The 20,745-nt window shown below is 43.5% G+C and overlaps 1 protein-coding gene across 1 annotated transcript; it reads left to right on the top strand.

Annotated features, from left to right (window-relative positions):
• Positions 1-545: 545 nt before the first annotated feature.
• On the top strand, positions 546-11,633 carry LOC136461178 (flavonol 3-O-glucosyltransferase UGT89B1-like). Its single transcript, XM_066460586.1, has 2 exons — positions 546-1,081; positions 11,402-11,633. Exons 1-2 carry the CDS (start codon positions 546-548, stop codon positions 11,631-11,633), a joined length of 768 nt encoding a protein of 255 aa, XP_066316683.1.
• The last annotated feature ends 9,112 nt before the right edge of the window (positions 11,634-20,745 follow it).

Here is a 20,745-nt window from a genome sequence, read left to right as displayed (position 1 = left end):
CTCATCTATTTCTTCTTTATCCGTCTTATCCTCGTCGCTCGGTAAAGATGCATCCTCGCGCAACAGAGCGGAAATGAGGCATGCATGATATTATAAACTTCTGAGCTCTCCAAACACGACGACTCCATCGTCTCTCTGTTCTTCCATTCTATTACTTCTGTTCTTCTGATCCCTAATTCCCACAAGGCTCGTAAGTAGAACTGTAACTAGAAGCAATCACCCCAGTCCACGCCGATAATCGTCGATTCGTGCACAAGCTGTAGCAGATCAAGCCCACGCGACGACCGCAGCCACAGTACCCGCATGGCCGCCGCGCAAGCCCCCTCCGGCACCGGCAACACCACCGGAGCACCGCATGTGCTACTAGTCCCGTACCCCGCGCAGGGCCACATGCAGCCGCTCCTCCACCTCGCCTCGCTCCTCACCGCGCGCGGCCTCCGCATCACCGTTGTCGAGACGCCCGCCACGATCCACCTCCTCGCGCCGCTCGTCGCCGAGCACCCTTCCCTCGGTGCGGCCGCTCTTGTTCCCCTCCACCGTTGACCATGACACGTCGGGCCCGACCTCCATCGGCGCCGACTTCCACGCGCACGCTGCCGCCCTACGCGCGCCGCTCGGCGAGTGGCTGCGGTCCCACGCCCGCTCCGACTCCGAGGACGACGACGTCGCCACAGACGGGCGAGTCGTTGCCCGTGATCTCGGATTTCTTCTGCTGGTGGATGCAGCAGCTCGCAGCGGAGGCCGGCGTCCCGTGGCTGGTGTTCGCGCCGTCCGGCGTGCTTGCCACGGCCGCCACGCACTCGCTGTTCCGACGAATGCCAAGGCCACCCGAGGGCGATGCCGGGCGCGGCTACGCCGTCTCGTTCCCGGCGCTGCCCGGTGCGCCGTCCTACCCGTGGCGGCAGATCTCACGGATGTACAGGAGCTACGCGGAGGGCGGACGCGACGAGCACTCCGAGGGGATCAAGGATAACTTCCTCTGGAACATGGAGGGCGCGGCGTTCTTGTGCAACACCTGCCACCCTCTCGAGGGGAAGTACCTGGAGGCGCAGCCGCTTGAGGACCTAGCCAGCAAGCGCATGTGTGTCTGTACCGTCCGAATTAACGCACTTTCGGATACGCTCGTCTTCTACCAGACATTAAACACCTCAAAAATCAGCTATATCGGGCGGATTCCGTCGAGCACAACCCAAGAGAGAACTCGAATAATTCACATTTTTCCTCCAGGATCCAATAATGAGAACCAGTTTACAGTACTTAGTCCATTTCATACCCCTAGAGTTCTTATAAATACATTATTAGAGTACCAAGTTTAGAGTGCGGAAATTAAATAGCAGAATTAAAATAAACATCTATCGATAATATACAAGGATCCGTCTGTGTCCACCAGAAGAATCATTCACACAACAACTACTCCTCAAGCTGCACATACAACAAGGGTAAATAAACTCTGAGTACACAATATACTCGCAAGACTTATCCGACTAGTGGGAATAATTTTTCGACTCCAAAGTATATGCCAAGCTTTATGGTTTGCTAGATTTTCTTTTTGCAGAAAGTAATACTAGTAGTGAATCCTTATGTATGTTTATTATTAACAGTCATGATTAGTTCATTATCTAACCATTCTATGTAAGCACATGTTCTACTTTCAAGCGTGGGTTGAGCAAATAGTTCCATTTCACCACCTTTCATCTTCCAGTTCTTAATACGGTGCTAGACTATAGACAAGCTATACCGGATTGTCCGGTGATTCGCGAATCAATATGTCCAGCTAGGTACCCCGAAACACACGCCCCTCTTGTACCCCAGACGCAAGTAGAACCAACTCACCACTCTCCTGTCAAGGGATCTAGATCCCCATCCAAACTTGGACTCCGAGCCCCCACACATGAGTCCCGGACTTAGTGTGGTGCTTAGACCTCCACCATCTCCACCTCCAATTAGTCCATCCAAAAAGAGCCATAACCCACGACAAGAGAGCAACAAGCCTTCCCTACTTCCATAAACAAGTATGTACTCAGGATAATAAGTCTGTGACTTGTCTAGAACCCAATGCAATGGCCGGTCCTTAATCGACACAGACAGGGAAAACAGTATAACCAAGCTATGCCCCATTGGCCGCAGGACACAACCTCTTAAACCCACCAATACCCAAATCATATCCCTACCCGATCTCCATTTTTCTTTCACCATTTTATCATGAGTAATAATAATAATCACCTATTGTGAGTAACGACAGGTTACTCACGCTACCAAAATCCTAAGCATAGCAGATACTCGACCTATGCTAGTAGGACTTATAGATAGGTATATCTATGCATGTAGTTTCCATAAAATGTCTGTAACATAAATGCATATCATATATATATATATATATATATATATATATATATATATATATATATCAAGTGATCATTCAAAATAAGGATTAATTATGCACCGTGGCTTGACTTGGGCATGCGGGGGTGTCAGCAATTGATGGCTCTGGGGCTCCCTCCTAGACGAGGATCTCCTCCTCATACTCCTCGATTATCTTCTCGTACTCCTGCTTGCCCACAGTCATGAACTCTACCAACTCGTTATCTACATGCATGAAATGATGATGCAACACTTAGTAATACGGCAACAGCAACTCTTAAAATAAGAACACATCTAGCAAGCTACTAAGCTAGCTCTAATGACTAAGACGCTAAGTAACCTATTATTCTCACTAAACAAGTATGAAACATTTCACGTATTATCTTAGCAACTAAAGACATCCTTATTCTTATTACCGATTTAATATATATACTACAATAAGGAGTACTAAGCCACCATATTTCTCAAACTATTCTAACGCTACAAAAATTACAGTGAGCACATAATAATCTAACAAACCTACTATAAAAATTTTATGGCTAAAGATATTACCAATTTGCCATAAAAATTCCTACAATTATTAATCTAAATAACATTAATACTTCCAAATGATTTAATAGACCTTAGCATCAACACAGATATATATAAACTAACCATACTATCAGGTAGACAACGGCGACCACGGCGCATGGCCATGCTAGCCAACCACAGCCACCGCGGGAAGAGCTAGCTAACTCTAAAGCACCACTATCGTACCCTGGTTGTTGCTGTGGTGATGGTTTGACTGAGGATTCCCTGAACCGGGCTGGCCACGTGTGGCGGTGGAATGCGGCGGCGCACTGTGGTGACACGGACACGTTAGTGACGAAGGCGAGCCGGGTAGCGACTAGGCTAAGTTGTGCAGGGCGAAGGAAAGATCAAGGCGAAGATGGTGATACAACGAATTGGGCAGTGGGAGAAGGGTGAGCGAGTTATCCGCCCCCATGGCCAAGTGCGACCTTAATGACTCACCAGGTCAGAAACGCCAAATTGGCGCCCGGCCAACCATCATCAAGGCTACGGGTGGCATAGGCGGTGAGAGGACAAGAGAGCGCAGGTGCAGACAAGACGAATTGAACAGAGGTGACTTATCTCTGGCGCACTCGTGGGCGCAAGGCGACGGCGGCGGTAAGAGAGAAAAGCAGGGGGCACACCGGGTGGACGGGATGCAGCGGGGCTCGGTCATGATTCGACTGGTACGTGTCTTGGCGGGATTGCGGCTGCCATGGCTGAGGGGACCCCTCGTCCCAGAGCGCAGTGGACGAGCGAGTGTGTCGGCGATAGCCATGGCCCGTGTGCTGCGGCGCCATTAATGGTGTAGCGACGGCATGCATGGCCACATGTGGAAGGCATCCACCTGGCCAGGGAGAGGCAGCACAGCGTAGGGCGTGCAGACACGACACGACGACAACGACAGTGACACAGCGAGGCAGAGCGGCCAGACGGTAGTGGATCAGCCAGGTGCATCGGGCCCATGATGGCACCAACACCATGCAGCCAGGCCAAACCGGCCCCCAGCGTCCCACCAGAGCATGGCAGTGAGTGTGTGTGCGTGCGTGCGCTGGATGAGCTGACGCTGTGCGACGCTGTGCCCCCGAGGCACGGTGACTGCACCCACGCGAGGAGGAACCGTCCGAGAGGCATTTTGTGCACGATTTTTAAAGTGTTCGAAAAATCTAAAACATTGATCCAATCGCCAAACCACCTTTGCTATACTTAAGAGGGTATATTAGGCTACTAAAACAAGCCATAAAACAACATCACTCCTAACCCCAATTTCTCTACAAAAAATACCAAACATAGCTTTGTCACTCAGTTTTCAGACTTAAGAAATCGACTAAGTCTTGGATTGGATTTGCTTCAAATTCCATTTCCAAGCTATTAGAAATGTTTAGCTAGTGATATCATTTTTTGGCCGTGGGTATTTCATCATCATCTATAAAATTTGTACTTTAAACTTTATTCAAGTACCACATATATGTTCCAAAGCATTTTTGCTTAATAAAAATTGGTTTTAAACCCTAAATGATATAACATGACTATGGAAATAACTTTCGTTATGCATTTCTGTTGATCGTTTTTAAGTTACGAAAATTGGTCTACACACTATATTACATGCATTAACACATAAACATGATGCTCATGACATGTTTTAGCAAATGATTTATAGGTGTAACCCCAAGGGTGTTACAAATCTATCCCCCATAAACAAAATCTCATCCTGAGATTCCATGTGCCTAGTGTGGGAAAAGAGATTAAAATACATTTCAATGTAAACAACTACCCTAGTGAACTAGAAAAAAGGTAGGGATAATGCTTCAAGTTATAACTTTCTTGTTCCAGCGCGATTGGGAGTGGTAGTGATTCAATTAGGGTTTTGATGTTGTTGCTCTTAGCCTGTAGATGGATACGGGGGGTAGTGGTAGAGACGTTGGAGTTAGGAAAGCACGTCGACGTCGGTGTTGCCGTAGCCAGACCCCGCCGCGGCGCATGGACATGCCATCGTGCAACACCATTCCTATCGATTGTTACCTCGATCTGTTGTGGGTTGCACATAGAGGGTCATGGTGGTGCTGGTCGGTTGCCGGAGAGGTCTGTGCTCGCCGGGTGTTTGGCCGGTAAGGCCACGGCCTCTGTTAGTTCGGCCAAACTAGAGAGCTTAGTATTATGTAGATTAATATTTGTATGAATTTTTATGGTAAATTGGTGATAGCTATATTTATAAAATTTTTATAGTAGGCTCACTAGATTATTATGTGATTGCTGTAAATTTTATAGCCTTAGAGTAAGTTGATAAATAGAGTAGCTATTATCCTTATTTTATCATATATAGATTAAATCAATATTAGGGGTAAGAATACCTTTAGTTGCTATGATAATGTATGTCATGCTTTGTACTTGTTAGTGATAACAGTAGGTAACTTAGTACTTTAGCTGGTAGCACTAGCTAGTAGTTAGACATATGTATTTTTATTTTAAGAATTGCTGTTGCCATTATTACTAAGTATTGCATCATCATTTTCATGCATGTAGATCATGAGTTGGTAGAGTTCGTGCCCGTGGATGAATAGGAGTATGAGGAAGTCATTGAGGAGTACGAGGAGGAGATTCCTCATGCAGGAGGGAGACTTAGAGCCTTTTGGTGCTGACTTTGCTGGACCCGTCGCCTGCCCAAGGCAAGCCCCGGTGCATAACCCCTATTTTATGATCACTATATATATATATATATATATATATATATATATATATAATGAGCATTTAAGTTACAGGCATTTTATAGAAACTACATGCATAAATATATCTACCTATGAGTCCTACTAATATAGTTCGAGAGTAGCTGCTATGCTTAGGATATTGGTTAGCGTGAGTAACCTGTTGTTACTCGTAAATAGGTGATAAATATGTTCACTCATGATAAAATGGTGGAAAGAAAAATGGTGACGGGCAGGCAGGGATATGGTTTGGGTACTGGTGGGTGTAAGGGGTTGTGTCCTGCGACCAATAGGGCATAGCTCAGTTACACTTTGTTTTCCTGTCTGTGTTGATTAAGGACCGGTCGTTGCAATGGACGCTAGGCAAGTCACTGATCTATTATTCCAAGCACATACTTGGTTATGGGCGCAGGGAGAAGACTTGTTGCTCTCTTGTCATGGATCTGGCTCTTTCCGGACCGACTGATTGGTGGCAAGGATGGTGGAGGTCCTTGCACCGCACTGAGTTTAGGACTCAGGAGTGGGGGCTTGGAGTCCAAGTTTAGATGGGGACCTGGACACCCAGGACATGAGGGTGATGGTTTAGTCCTACTTATGCCTAGAGTACAAGCGGGGCGTGTGTTTTCGGGGTGGTACCTAGCTAGGGACATTGATTCACGAATCGCCACCGAGTCAGTATGGCTTGTCTTAACTCTAGCATCGTAGTTAGAATTGAAAGATGGAAGGTGATGAAATGGAACTGATGCTCAACTCTGCTTGAAAGTAGAACTTGTGCTTACATAGAATGGATAGCTAATAAATTAATACGGCTATTAATAATATCATAAGTAAGGATGCACTAATAGTATTGCTTTCTGCCAAAAAGGAAACCAGCAAACCATAAAGCTTATCATCTTCCTTGGAGTTAGAAAATTATTCCCACTAGTCAGATAAGTCTTGCGAGTACATTATGTATTCAGGGTACATACGGCATGAGAAGTACCCCTATTGCAGGTATGGCATGAGAAGTACCATTGTGTGGAGGATTCTTCTGGTGGGCACATACGGGATCCTCATCCCTTATCGCTAGATGATTACTTTTAATTTCCGCTGTTTATTATTCCATACTCTGACATTTGGTAATGTAATAAGGTAATTTTTAAGAACTTCTGATGTATGAAATGGACAAGTATTGTAACTCGTTCTCATTATTGGATCCTTGGGAAAAATATGGATCTTTCGGGTTCTCCCCTAGGGTGTGCCCGACGGATACAACTCGTTGTAGCTTGCTTTTCAGGGTGCTTCGTGTCTAGTGGAAGACGAGCACCTCCGTAAGTGTGTTATTTCAGGCGGGTTCTACCATAAAAGGCCTTCTTTGCTGTCCACATAAGTTTTCTATCAGCTCTGAGCTGCCTTCAAATGACTATGAATAATACTGACTTGCTCTCGAGCTTCTTTGATGAAATCAGGCTCAAAATATGCACGGTCTCCCACTTTCAACCCAGTTAAGTGGTGTCCTACATTTCTTTCCATACAAAGCTTCAAAGGGTACCATACGAATGCTTTCTTGATAGCTATTTTTGTAAGAAAGCTCAGCTAAGTTCAAGCATTCGTCCCACTTCTCAGGAAAAGAAATGGCACAAGTTCTCAATATATCCTCAACTACCTGGTTTACCCTTTCTGTTTGGCTGTTAGTTTGTGGGGTGATAAGCTAAACTTCGGAGGAGACTAGTACCAAGACATTCCTAGAGTTGCTCCCAAAGCGAGAGACAAAGACTGACCCTCTATCAGAGATGATAGTAAGAGAAAACTCCATGCAAGATCACAATCCGATTCAAAATACAACTTGGCATTACTTTCTGGTGGAATATCTGGCATCCACCAGGAGAAATGAGCGGACTTGGTAAGGTGATCCACAATGACCCAAATAGAGTTATAGCTCTTGGAAGTGTGGGGTAAATCCACAACGAAATCTATGGAAATATCTTCCCATTTTCAAACAGGAATAGGCAAAGGCTGCAAATATCCCAGAGTACGCATATGGTCTACCTTAACTCTACCACAAGTATCGCACTCCGCGACATACTTGGTGATATCCTGCTTCATATTGGACCACCAATACATGTGGCGCAAATCATGGTATATCTTGTTACTCCTGGGTGGATGGACAACTTGGAATGATGAGCTTCATTCAAAATCTTTCTTCTAATCTACTCATTTGCCAAAACCACCAATCTATTCTTGAACCTTACTACACCTTGCTCATCAATGCTAAACTAAGGACCACGCCCTTCGGCAATTAATTTCTTGATGTGAGGAATTTCTGAAGTGTCTTGCCTCTGCTCTATAATAATCTGTTCAAGTAAATTCGAGGACTAAGGCAATGTGAGCTAGCACCTCAGCATGGTTGAGAGACAAAGGTATTTCTTCAACCTAATACGATATCCGGCTCAAAGCATCAGCTACCACATTAGCCTTTCTGGGATGGTAATGAACTTCTAAATTGTAATCCCTTGATTAGCTCCAACTATCTCTGTTGCCTCATATTTCACTCGGACCGAGTGGAAAATATATTTGAGGCCCTTGTGATCCGTTAAAAATGTGTACTTTATTTCCTAACAAATAATGCCTCCAAATTTTTTAGAGCGTGCACCACAGCAGCCAACTCTAAATCATAGGTGGGATAATTCACCTCGTGCTTTTTCAGCTGACATGAAGCATAAGCTATCACATGCCCATCCTGCATAAGCACACATCCCAACCCCATCTTCGAGGCATCACAATATACATCAAAGGTCTATCAATATCTGGTTGGGCAAGAACAGGAGCAGTGGTAAGGGATTTCTTTAGAGCTTGGAAAGCTTCTTCGTAAGCCGGACTGCATACAAACTTGACATCTTTCTAAAGCAGCTTGGTCATCGGTTGAGCTATTTTGGAGAAGTTAGGAATTGATGAACGCCGACTAGTATCCAGCAAGACTAAAGAACTGATGAATTTGATACACTGACTTGGGAGAACTTCCAATTTAGCACATCTTGCACCTTGCTTGGATCCATAGAGATACCTTCAGGGTGTCAGAACATGTCCCAAAATGCACTCGATCTAACCAAAACTCACACTTGCTAAATTTGGCATACAACTTGTGTTCCCCTTAATTAAGTCAGTACTATCCAAAAATGTTGGGCATTGCTCTTCCTTGTTCTTGGAGTATATCAAGATATCATCAATTGAATACCACTATAAACTTGTCCAACTCTGGCATAAAGACTGAATTCATGAGATACATAAAGAATGCAGGAGCATGATTGAGACCAAAGGAACATGGCCAAGTATTCATATAACCCATACCTAGTAGAGAAAGTTGTCTTTGGTATATCTTTGTGGTTTCTAATCTTGATTTGATGATAGCCTACATGGAAATCAACTTGGAGAACACCTTGGCACCAGCAAGTTGATCGAACAAAGTATCAATATGAGGGTAAAGGATACTTGTTCTTAATGGTTACCGCATTGAGGAGGGCGATAATCCACACACATCCGAAGAGTGCCATCCTTCTTCTTCACAAAATGGCTGGACAACCCCATGGTGAAGAGCTAGGACAGATTAATCTCTTTTCCAACCTTCTAACTACGCCTTCATTTCAGCCAATTCCTTTGGGGCCATGCGGTACAGGCACCGGGAGATAGGAGCAGTGCTAGGTTCTAACTCAATGGAGAACTCTACATCTCTATCTGGTGGCAACCTAGGTAAATCTTCAGGAAAGACATGGGAACTCACAGACCATAGGAATAGAGGCAAGATTAGGACAAGCTTCAACATGAGCAGCAATTGGTAAGACTAGATCTAAGGGCATAAGAAGAGACATCATATCCTCAGAAGAAGGAAGTCATAACTCAACAACTCTCTACTTTAGATCCAAGACTACCCCATATACACGCAACTAGTTCATTCCTAGAATTGCATCAATGCCTTGCCTAGGCAGCACCATGAACTAAAGGCGGTAAGTGTGAGTGGCTAGCACTAATCCAACTATGTCTGTCTGAGTATTAATGCACAACTGCGCACCCGGAGTACTGATTCTATAGGCAATAGGTATAGCCATAAGAGATATATTGTGCCTTTGTGCAAACCCCATGCTCATGAATGAATGTGATGCACCAGAATCGAACAACACATATGCTGGATGGGAATCAATGGTAAACATACCAGCCATCACTGGTTCATTCTGCAAAATTTTCTCAGCCTCTGTGAAGTTAACTTGCCAGGAGCGGCTCAGGGCACCTTCTTCTTAATAATCGTCCACTTGATCAGACGTGAGTTAGCTAAGGGCTGAGCAAACTATGCAGGCTGATTATGTGGATACTCCTAAGCATAGTTGCCTTCCTCGCCACACTTGAAACAAGCACCAGGCTTATTCCTCTACCCCTAACGAGGTGGGACCTACTATCCTTGGGGCTGCTGTTGTTGCTACTACACCTACTGAGTAGGTGCACGGTACTAGGTGGAAGGTGTCTAGTAGGTCTTCTAAGGCTGACAGAACAAATGCCCACCTGAAGATTGATAGGGCACCTGCTTGACAACCTGTACCTTCAGAGCCTGGGGGTAACTCGAAGACCTAGTAGCCACCCGCTTATGCTTCCACTCAGCATGAGTGTTACATTGTAGTCCTTCCATGTCAATAGCAGCATTCATCATAGCACCAAAGGTCTGATAGTTTCCTATGTATAACTCCTTCTACAGACTGTAGAGAGGCCATGATAGAAACGGTCCCTCTTCTTCTCATCAGTATCGACGTGAGTCCCAGCATACTATGGCAGATGGTTGAACTTGTTTACATAGTCCATCATAGACATGCTCCCTTGCCTCAGGTCTAGAAACCCATTAACTTCCTATTCAGAACACCAGTAGGAATGTAATACTCTCTAAAAGCAGCAGTAAACTCCTGCCAAGTCACACGGTGATCCACTGGCTACATGGCATTGAACGTGTCCCACCATGCACTGCAGAAACCCAATAGCTATTACGCTGCAAAGCGCACCTTCTGCTCCTCAGTTACAATGAACAGCTAAAACTTCTGCTCTAGAATACAAAGCCAATGCTCCGCATCCATAGGCTCAACAGTCGACGTGAATAGGGTGGGTGCATCTTCAAGAAATTCTGGAAACTAATTCCTGTGGATCTACAAAAATTACAGTGAGCACCTAATATTGCTAGGCATCTACTGTAAAAATTTTAGACCCATCACTATCACCAATTTATCACAGCAATTCCTATAAGTTTATATTTTGACAATATTAAGTATCTCAAATTAATTATATATCTTCTAAGAATATTATAAAACTATGTGAAGAAAATATACTGGCAGATAGACCATGATTTTAGGATCCTAACAAAATTGGTTTTACTATTTTTAGACGTCTATGCGATTTTATAATATTTACTAGAGATCCGCTCAGAAATAAAATTAACAATCTATTTCTAATTCCTTCTCAAAAGGAAAAGCCAAAACTGGCCCAGCACGGCCCAACCTAGGCGTGGCCCACGGCGAAGACCGGCGGCCCACCCGGCGCTCCCGTGGTAGGCTACGGCCCATGTGGAGCTGAGGCCCAAGCAGCCAGAGCGTCGGCCAACAGCCCAAGTGGCCCAGCAGGCCCCCGCTCCCCACACACTTTTGCGAAACCACCCTTGAACTTTCCCAAAATTAACCCACAGTATAAGAACACTATTCATGTGAGTCACAGTTTTGCATTGGGAACCCTGGAAAAGTTTCTATTCTCACCCCAATGTCATTCTCTGCACCTTGAAGCAGAGCCAACGCAGGGGAGCGTCGGGGCATGACCGATTCAGCGCGGCAGGCCATTGGTGATGGTGAGGGCGGTGTGCAGGGGCAGCAGTGGCCACGGCTGCATGCGTGGTCAGCAACAGCTCGGTCGGGCACGACCGATGAAGCACCCGCCATGCATGGCAGCGATAGTGTGGTGGCGGAGGAGGACCGGTACGGTGGCAGCGGTGCTGCCGGGGATGGTGCAAGCTGGGGATGAGCGCCAGAGCACCACCAGACTCACGCGGCTCCGAGGCTGTGCTCGGCTTTGACCGAAGATGGCCCGAGGCCCTCCATCCGCGCGCATGGGCACCGTAGCGGCATAGCTCGGCAATCGTGAGTAAACATCAGCTCCAGGTGGCGCAGACTCTGGCGTGCACACGAGGGGTAAGGAGAGGAGCGAGGCAAAGGTGACGGTGTAGGCTATCGAGCATGGGGGGAACATAATGGTGGGAATGGCGGTGGCCACGGTGGCCTGGCGTTGGTGCTCGGTGAGCGTGCAAAGGATGTAGCAGAAAATGAGGCGGAGAGGGGACCGACGTAGGGGCAGCGGTGGCCTCGTGCGCACCCGTGGAAGAGGCAACTCACGCCACCGTGGCTCGCAAGGGCATAGCCACATGTAGCGACGTAGGTGGTCGGTGGCTAGTGACAGTGGTGCTGCCACGCGCATGGCGTCCCAACGGACAAAGCGTAGCAATGGCACGCAGCGCTGGCAGGCAGGGACTCGCGGGGCACGCAGGCAATGTGGAGACAAAGAACAACGACGACTATGAGCTCAAGCTTAACTCGGCCATGGCGGGCTATGACAGAGAGAGAAAGAGCATGAGGGAGCTTGGAGGCATGGGAAAGCGGTGATTGCGCAGTGTCGTGGATAGCAGAGCATAGGGGAACGTGAGGGGGAGGTAGAGAGGGAAGTAGGCAGCAGCTCTCAATCCTCTCCTCATCAACGCACGCGTTGGACATGGACGAGGTAGGTGAGATGAGTGGCTGAGAGCGAGCGCTATAGTGACCGAACGACAACGGATAGGAGCACCTCCCGGCACATGCGCGCGAACGACATTACGGTCGACAGCAGCTCCGCATGAGTTTTAAAGCGAACGAAAAATTGCTAACAATCATGATTGAGGTTCAACTAATTCACGACTGTAAGGTTGATCTTATCAGCTATCTAACAGAACAATCCACACAACCAAAAGTACCACCCAAGAGGAAGATACATGCGTGCCAAGATGAGTTCGTCTTCGAAGTTCTGGTTCGCGATAGAGCATTGACACAGAGCTCGCAGCGCGTCCTAATGAACTTAGGCAAATTTTTCCGAGATCCACGTGACACTCAACACGACTATAAGCTACACCATTCTCGAGTGCTCACCTTGGGACAACCAACAGTGCAAAAACATGAATCTAGTGTTTAAGAAATTTAATCAAAATTTAAATGCCAAAACGGCATCATCATTAGGTTTTAGGCTAGATCATGTTAGTTCTAGAGGCTGGAATTAAATTCCAACTTCAATCCTCGATCTATCAAAATACTATCGAACGACATTTATTTACCGAAACAAAAGTTGCATTTCATCTATTAAACTTGCACTCCAAATTTTATTCAAGTACTAAATACAAGTTATATTTTATTTTGTTTATAAAAATTGCTTCCGTGTCAATGTTTAGAACTACTTATTCTACTCTTCTCGTTAGGATTTTCATTAACACATATATGCATTTACGTAACTAACTCACTATAATAATAGATCTATCTCTCCGGCCATAATCTCAGTGCTTAGCGAGCTCGTAACACCAGATGTGTTACATAGATATTCTTTATGTACCCTCATTGCATAGAAACTTGATACGTGTCTCACGACTTGACGATGATGGTTATGATTGCCATTTGGTAATGGTAAATGTCGGATTGTGTATAATAATAAGTGTGTTGGTCTTGCCTTCCAACAAGACAAGCTTTATTTATTATCATTTTCTGAGAATGTGAATGCTGTGAGCACTGAGAATGAGAATGCTTCCTCGTTTATGAATGCAAGAAATAAGCGGAAGAGAGTGCATGATGTATCTTTGAAATTATGGCACTGTCGTTTAAGTCATATTTTGAGGGAGAAAATAGTGATTGATTAAGAAATCAATTCTTCCGCCTTTAGAATTTTTAGATTTAGAGCAATGCATTGAATGTATAAAAGGAAAGTACGTTAAGAAAATAAAGAAAGATACCAAATGAAGTGCATGAATTTTAAAAATAGTTCACACATACATCTGTGGTCCTTTTTCTGTGAATAGTATGGATGGTTATAATTTATTTATAACATTCACGGATGACTATTCTCGTTTTGGCTATATTTATTCAATTAAGGAAAGATCGAAAGCATTGGATAAATTTAAGATATTTAAGGCTGAAGTAGAAAATCAGCACAACTTAAAGATTAAGGTAGTAAGGTCCGACCATGGGGGAGAGTACTACGGTCGACACACCCCATATGACCAAGTTTCTGGACCCTTTGTAAGGTTCTTATAGGAAAATGACATAGTTGCCCAGTATTCTACACCGGGCGAGCCTCAGCAGAATGGAGCAGCTAAAAGACGCAACCGTACCTTAATGGATATGGTGAGAAGCATGATAAGCTACTCTACCCTACCGATAAATTTATGGATAGAGGCATTAAAACTACCATTCATATTTTTAATCGAGTGCCAAGCAAGTCAGTGCCCAAAACACCGTATAAGTTGTGGACAGGAAAGAAACCCTCACTTAACTATTTATGTGTGTGGGGTTGTCTAGCTGAGGCAAAAGTTTTTAAACCCAAACATAGGGAAGCTAGACTCCAAAACAGTCAGTTGCCATTTTATTGGTAATCTAGAAAGTCAAAAGATTATCGCTTCTATTGTCCTAACAGACAAACGAAGTTTGTAGAAACAAGACATGTTGTCTTCTTGGAGGATGATATTATCAGGGGGAGCATGGTAGCATGAGAAATTAGTTTTGAAGAGAAGCGGGTATACGTGCCCACTCTTCTGGTTCAAGAGCCATTCTTCACGCTACCTATTGTTGTTGTATCAATAGTGCAAGACATTGTAGTAACAGCGCATGTTGTTAGCTCTCCTGTGGCAACAATGAATGAATATGAGGAGCCTGTCCTTCAGGATCCCCTAGAACCTGTTGTCACACATGAGGAAGAGCAACAACAGTCTCATATAGAATAAGCGTCATCTAACGAGGCCCCTAGAAGGTCTCAAAGAGTCAGGAGATCAGTCATTCCTGATGACTACGAAGTTTATTAATGTGAGGAATTTCAAATGGAGGATGATCCCACCTCATTTGAAGAAGCCATGAGACGCACTCACTCATCCAAGTGGCTTAAAGCTATAGAAGATGAAATGAAATCAATGAAAACCTACAGAGTTTGGAACTTAGAAACAATTCCTAAAGGAGCCAAGACAGTAGGCTGTAAATGGGTCTACAAAACTAAACATGACTCCAAAGGGAATATAGAAAGGTTTAAAGCATGACTTGTGACGAAAGGTTTCACGCAAAGAGAAGGCATAGATTACAATGAGACATTTTCTCTAGTCTCATGTAAGGATTCTTTTATAATCATAATAGCGCTTATAACACATTACGATTTAGAATTATATCAGATGGATGTAAAGACGATGTTCCTAAATGGGGACCTAGAGGAAAATATTTACATGGCACAACCGAAAGGTTTTGCTGTGGAAGGAAAAGAACGTATGGGATGCCGACTAAAGAAATCCATTTACGGATTAAAACAAGCTTCAAGACAGTGGCATTTGAAGTTTGATAATACAATAAGAAAGTTTGGGTTTCAAGAAAACATAGAGGACAATTGTGTTTATGCAAAGTTCAAGAACGGAAAATATATTTTCTAGTCTTGTATGTGGATGACATCTTGCTCACTAGCAGTGATGTTAATCTACTACTAAAAACAAAGACGTTCTTGTCCTCAAAGTTTGATATGAAGGATCTCAGTGAAGCTTCATTCGTCCGAGAAATAGAGATTCACCGAGATAGATAAAAAGGGAGTTTTAGGATTATCACAAAAATCATACTTAGAAAAAGTTTTATAGAAATACAGTATGCAAAATTGTAAGTCTTCATCTGCTCTTATAGTCAAGGGCGACAGATATGGGGAATTTCAATGTCCTAGGAACCAATTTGAGATCTATCAAATGAAAGTGGTTCTATATAGTTCAGCTATCGGAAGTTTATAGTATGCTCAAGTGTGTACTCGCGCTGACTTAGCATTTGTTACCGGGTTACTTGGCAGATATCAGAGTAATCCAGGAATAGAACACTAGAAATTAGTAAAGAAAGTTTTACGTTACCTACAAGGTACGAAGGGTCTCATGCTAACGTACAGAAGATTTGATTCCCTGCACATAGAAGGGTATATAAATTCTGATTATGCCGGAGATGACAGAAAGTCCACGTCAGGATACATATTCACTCTCACAGGAGGAGCTATATCGTGGAAAATCTCAAAGCAAACCGTCACTACAATCGTCCACAATGTATGTCGAGTTTGTAGCATGTTATGAGGCCACAAGACAGGTGAATTGGCTGAAGAAATTCATGCCCGGGTTGAAAGTGGTAGACGATATACACAAATCACTCAAGTTATACTGCGATAATAATCCAGCAGTATGTTATGCTCACAACAATAAGTCAAGTGGTGCTACCAAACACATTGACATAAAGTATTATGTTGTAAAAGATAAAGTCCAGGATAATATAATTAGTCTTGAGCATATAAGAACAGAAAAGATGCTCGTGGATCTGCTCACAAAAGCCTTACCACCCAGCGTGTTTAGAGAACACTTAGCCGGCATGGGTTTAAGGGAAAGCCTATGATTCCTGGACAATAAGGACCTAGTTAAGAATCTGTTTGAAAACAGAAAAGTGCATTATAACTGTTTAATCTAATGGCAACTAACCGTGACGATGAGGCACGCTCTATGTACTGATCTGTGATGAAATATGAACGAGATAAAGTAAGTAAGTTAAGTTTAAGTAATAAGATGAGATCAAAGGGGAGATTGTTAGTGGTGATCTCTCCAGCTCGGCCCAACGACCGAGTTGGGTCTTGACCTCGCGCCCTGATCGGAGGCGCCCAACCCTACATGGTTGGTGGGCCCCCGTCACATTGCGCTATGAAGAGAGGTGGGGGCCAACGGCTCTCTTCACGAGGTTGACCGAGCTACAGTTCCCACCGATAAAACCCTAACACCGATCTAGAGAGGGTGCGCAGCCAGTGACGGAAAGCTGCCACCGTCTTCTCCGTCGGGACACCCGCGCCACTGCTGGACCACACCACTGGACTCCACGGCAACACCGACATCGCCATGGATGGCTCCAGCTCTTCCGCCAAGCCCTCCGACGGTCGGTGATGTTTCACCTCTCACCCTCTCCTCTCTGTTACTCTATTTCTTCATGTACTAGGATAAACTACATCTTTTATCACAAATAGAAGAGGTTGTATCCGCTAGATCTATGTTGATCCTACTATGTCTATCAATTTGTTGCGTCTGTAAAACAATAGGCCAGGCCAAATTTAGTAGTAATTTCTAATTTGTACTGTCAGGTCGCTACAAACGGAACTGTACTGGATGAAAAATCAAAAGAAAATACTAAATAGAAAGAGAGTTGTTGGAGAAGACGCCGAAGCGTGTTTCGTCTAGCACGAAGAGGCCAGGCCCGCCAGAAGGCAGAGGCAGAGGGCGAGAGCCTATCTATCTCATCCCGGGATGGCGGCATGTGTGCTCGAAGAATCTGTAGACCGCCGCCGCCCGCCTGCCTGCCTCTCTGTTCCGCACGGGCGGGCTCCCACTCCTATATCATCAGGATGTGCAGGGTGTGGCCATCATGAATGACGATAGTTTTCCTTATTCTGTAGGCATACATAGTCCTACGCAAAAAAAAAGCACAAGTATATGTAGATTTTTCCTTGATATGGTGCTGTTAGGGATACATAGTCCTACGCTAAAGAAAAACAAAATGCACAAGAAGTATCTGCACCTACGGGAAGTCTACTAGATTTGTTTTTTATTTTCCTTTTGTGTGTACACACCACACCAACTTCCATATACAGTAGATGAATTTGCGCCATAAATATCTGCGGTTGCTACGGTAGAACAATTCTAGTTTGTCAGTGTTTTAGCTTTCTGGCCGCAAGCTGTTCGCATGTCGTATCATATAGATGCCGTTTACACTTTAGGCATGTGTTCAGTAGCACTGAAGGAAGTGTTGTGGCTACAGCTTTTTTACTGTAGTCCTTCTCAATGATACATTATGAAAACAGCCGTTGTGGCTTAAATATAGCTCAAGCAAACACAATACTATTTCCCCCCGAAACATAGTGCACAAGAAAAAGCTAGGAAGCCGACAAATCTTCACTATACCACAACCAATCTATAGTGTTGGACAACATAATTGTGTAACACATAATTGTGTATGGTTTGTCAAAATCTAGCCGTGGCTAGAACTAATTATCGTGAAAACATAATTGTGTAAGGTTTGTCAAAATCTATTTTCAGATTTGACATTTTTGAGAAAACATGATCATGTATAGTTTGTCAAAATGAAGCGGATTCCATGTTTACAACACATGCAACATGTTATGAGAGACCATGACTTTAATTAGGTACTCCCTCCGTTCCAAATTATAAGTCATTTTGATTTTTCTGGTACATCGATTTTTCTATATATCTAGATATAACATATGTTTTTTTTACAAACATAGCAAAATCTATGTAGCAAAAAAGTCAAAGCAGCTTATAATTCGAAACAGAAGGAGTAGTTATTAGAAAAAGAAGCACCAGAACTATAAATTTCACAAATTAGTCGAAAAATCTTACTTCTTACACTCAATTTGATTCCAAGGATAGATAAAAGTGCATCTTTTTTTTTGCGAAAACATAAAAGTGCATCTTCGAATATGTTTACACCTGATAAAAGTGCTCTACATGGTTGGTGCTATTTGTACCCGCTTTCCCATTTATAGTTCAGTTTAGTTTATCATGCATAAGGCAAAATTATGTAGCATGTCATGGTTTTTGTAATACACACACAACTTAAAATAAATATATGAGTAATACTCCCTCCATTTCAAATTATAAATGCATAAGTAATACTCCCTCCATTATGGCCCTGTCCGGCTTGCTAAAACTTGGTTGAAACTGGCTGAAAAACACTGTTCTAGCTGAATTGTTGTGAGAGAAAAATGCTGTTTCGGCTAAAAAATAAGCTGAATAGTACGGATTATAAGGTAAGCCGAACGTTTTAGCTCTTTTATAGATACATAGTTTGTATTATGCATATAGATATACATTGTGTGTAAATTCATAGTAAAAATAATGTATCTAGAAAGGTCAAAATGTCATAATTTTAAATAAATGGAGTACATTTTAATGGAGAAATTAATTAATAAAATTAACTCGGCATTGTAGGATGTTTGAAACTGAGACATTGTAAGTGTAAGATATATATGTAAACCTGGTTAAATTAGAGAACTCCCATTTTTAGAATAAAGTTAAAATGAATAGAAATTTAAGACAGATTGAGTAACTATATTTTTTTTATTGCATGGATTAAGCTTTAGGAGTTCCAATAAAAATGCAGGAATTTTATAAAAACTGTAATGTGATTTGACAGGAATATAAGTCTAATTGTTTGGAAAAAACACATAAAATAAGAAAATTCTTGTGTTTCAACGAGGGACAAGAGGCAACAAGGACGAGGGAGGGCAACTAGGACGAGACGAGATGGTAGTCTCGACGTGTCACCTCTGTTCAACGTGCCATCACCAGCGGCAATGGTGCTGCAAGCCTGCAAATGCGAAGCCTCCAGGCTTCCCTTCGCTGAAGTTCCCTCCGATCCGCCTGCGTCTCACACGCGTCCGCCATTATGCACCGAGGTGGCAACCGGCGATCAGACAGTGCCACACAAGTCATCGAGCGAGCCTGCATGGGACCTGTCCGGCTGTCCCCACGGAGTGGCATGGCTGCATGGGCTTGACTCCGGGTTCAGTGCTTACTTGCGCCCAGTAGACAGGCACGGAATGAATCACGCGTTGTTTGTTCCATTCACTGTTTTGCCGTATTTATATCATGTTTCGCTTGCCTCGTAAGTGGTATTTTTTCGACCAACTAACATTATTTTTCTCTCACAACAAATCAGTCATGGCTTATTAGTCAAGCGAACAGCGCAATTAAGACGTAAAGTTTCAACCAGCCATACTAGGAGTAGTACTCAGTATCGTTCGCAGTTACTCCCTCCGAGAGAAAGTGTCGCTGTCTAGTTTGAACTGATCAAGTTTTTTAAAGTTTAACTAAATTTATAACAAATATTAACAACATTTATATATTTAAATAAATTTACTATAAAAATATATTCAGCCATCTAATGATAAAATTATGCACTATAAATATTAATATTATATATATATATTGTCAAAATTATAAATATTTGACTTCTCATAAATTTAGAATGATATTTTTTAAGACGAAGGGAGTACATTATATTGTTCGTATCTTAGGGAATCGAGTAAGATGCAAGATAAATTACAATCAAACCCACGACTGCGCTGGTGTTGTGTGCCGCCCTTTGCCGGAGGGTTAGGAAACATGTTTTCCTTTCAACCCCTGGATCTCTGGCGGTAGTCTAGCGGTGGAGCGAGGCAGCAAGGTGGTGGAGCATCGGTGGCCACGAGAAGTGGAAGGCGCCGGTTGGACGGAGCATGAATGAGAGAGGCTCATCGACAACGGATTAGTGGATGATGGGGTTGGCGCGGGTGAGGCTAGACAACAGGCAATGTGGTAAGGTGGCATGTCGCGGGTGACCACATACGATGATCAAAGACTGGTGGGCGAGGTCGCACGACCCATCACGCCGTATGGCGCATTTGGCAGCAAGAAATGTTTCAAATCGTCACTAGAATCATTATATTAAAATCATTGTTGCCGACTACTATAAAGATCGAACATTTTAGGGAGAATTACTTGGAACCGATATTCATTATTTACTAGTTCAGAGAAACACACAAAACCTGGATTCTCCTGGTTATAGTAAATCCAGCAAGCTTGGTAAACAGTTCCACAAAATAATTCTAATTTATGAGAAACATATTTGAAGAGAATTTGAATTCGAAGCATTCTTGCGAAAATCTGGAATCCTTCAAACACACCTTTAATGTAGTCCAAATTAACAAATATAATTGTCACGAAGGAAGAGATCTATTTTCATTTTTCTTACTCCTTCTCGTTTTTAGAAAAAATGTTACACCTATATCAATTTTCTTTTAAAATAATGTT

This window comes from Miscanthus floridulus, chromosome 6 (genome assembly GCF_019320115.1).
Source record: "Miscanthus floridulus cultivar M001 chromosome 6, ASM1932011v1, whole genome shotgun sequence".
Taxonomy (NCBI): Eukaryota; Viridiplantae; Streptophyta; class Magnoliopsida; order Poales; family Poaceae; genus Miscanthus; species Miscanthus floridulus.
The sequence above is the reverse complement of the archived record's forward strand: the minus strand, read 5'-3'. Positions and strand labels throughout refer to the sequence as shown.

What these genes read in the sequence shown, in the direction of transcription:
- LOC136461178 (XM_066460586.1), top strand. Translation starts at nt 546, where the DNA reads ATGACACGTCGGGCCCGACCTCCATCGGCGCCGACTTCCACGCGCACG. An exon ending in GACCTAGCCAGCAAGCGCAT is followed by an intron (nt 1,082 to 11,401) that starts GTGTGTCTGTAC and finishes ACCTTGAAGCAG; the next exon opens with AGCCAACGCAGGGGAGCGTC.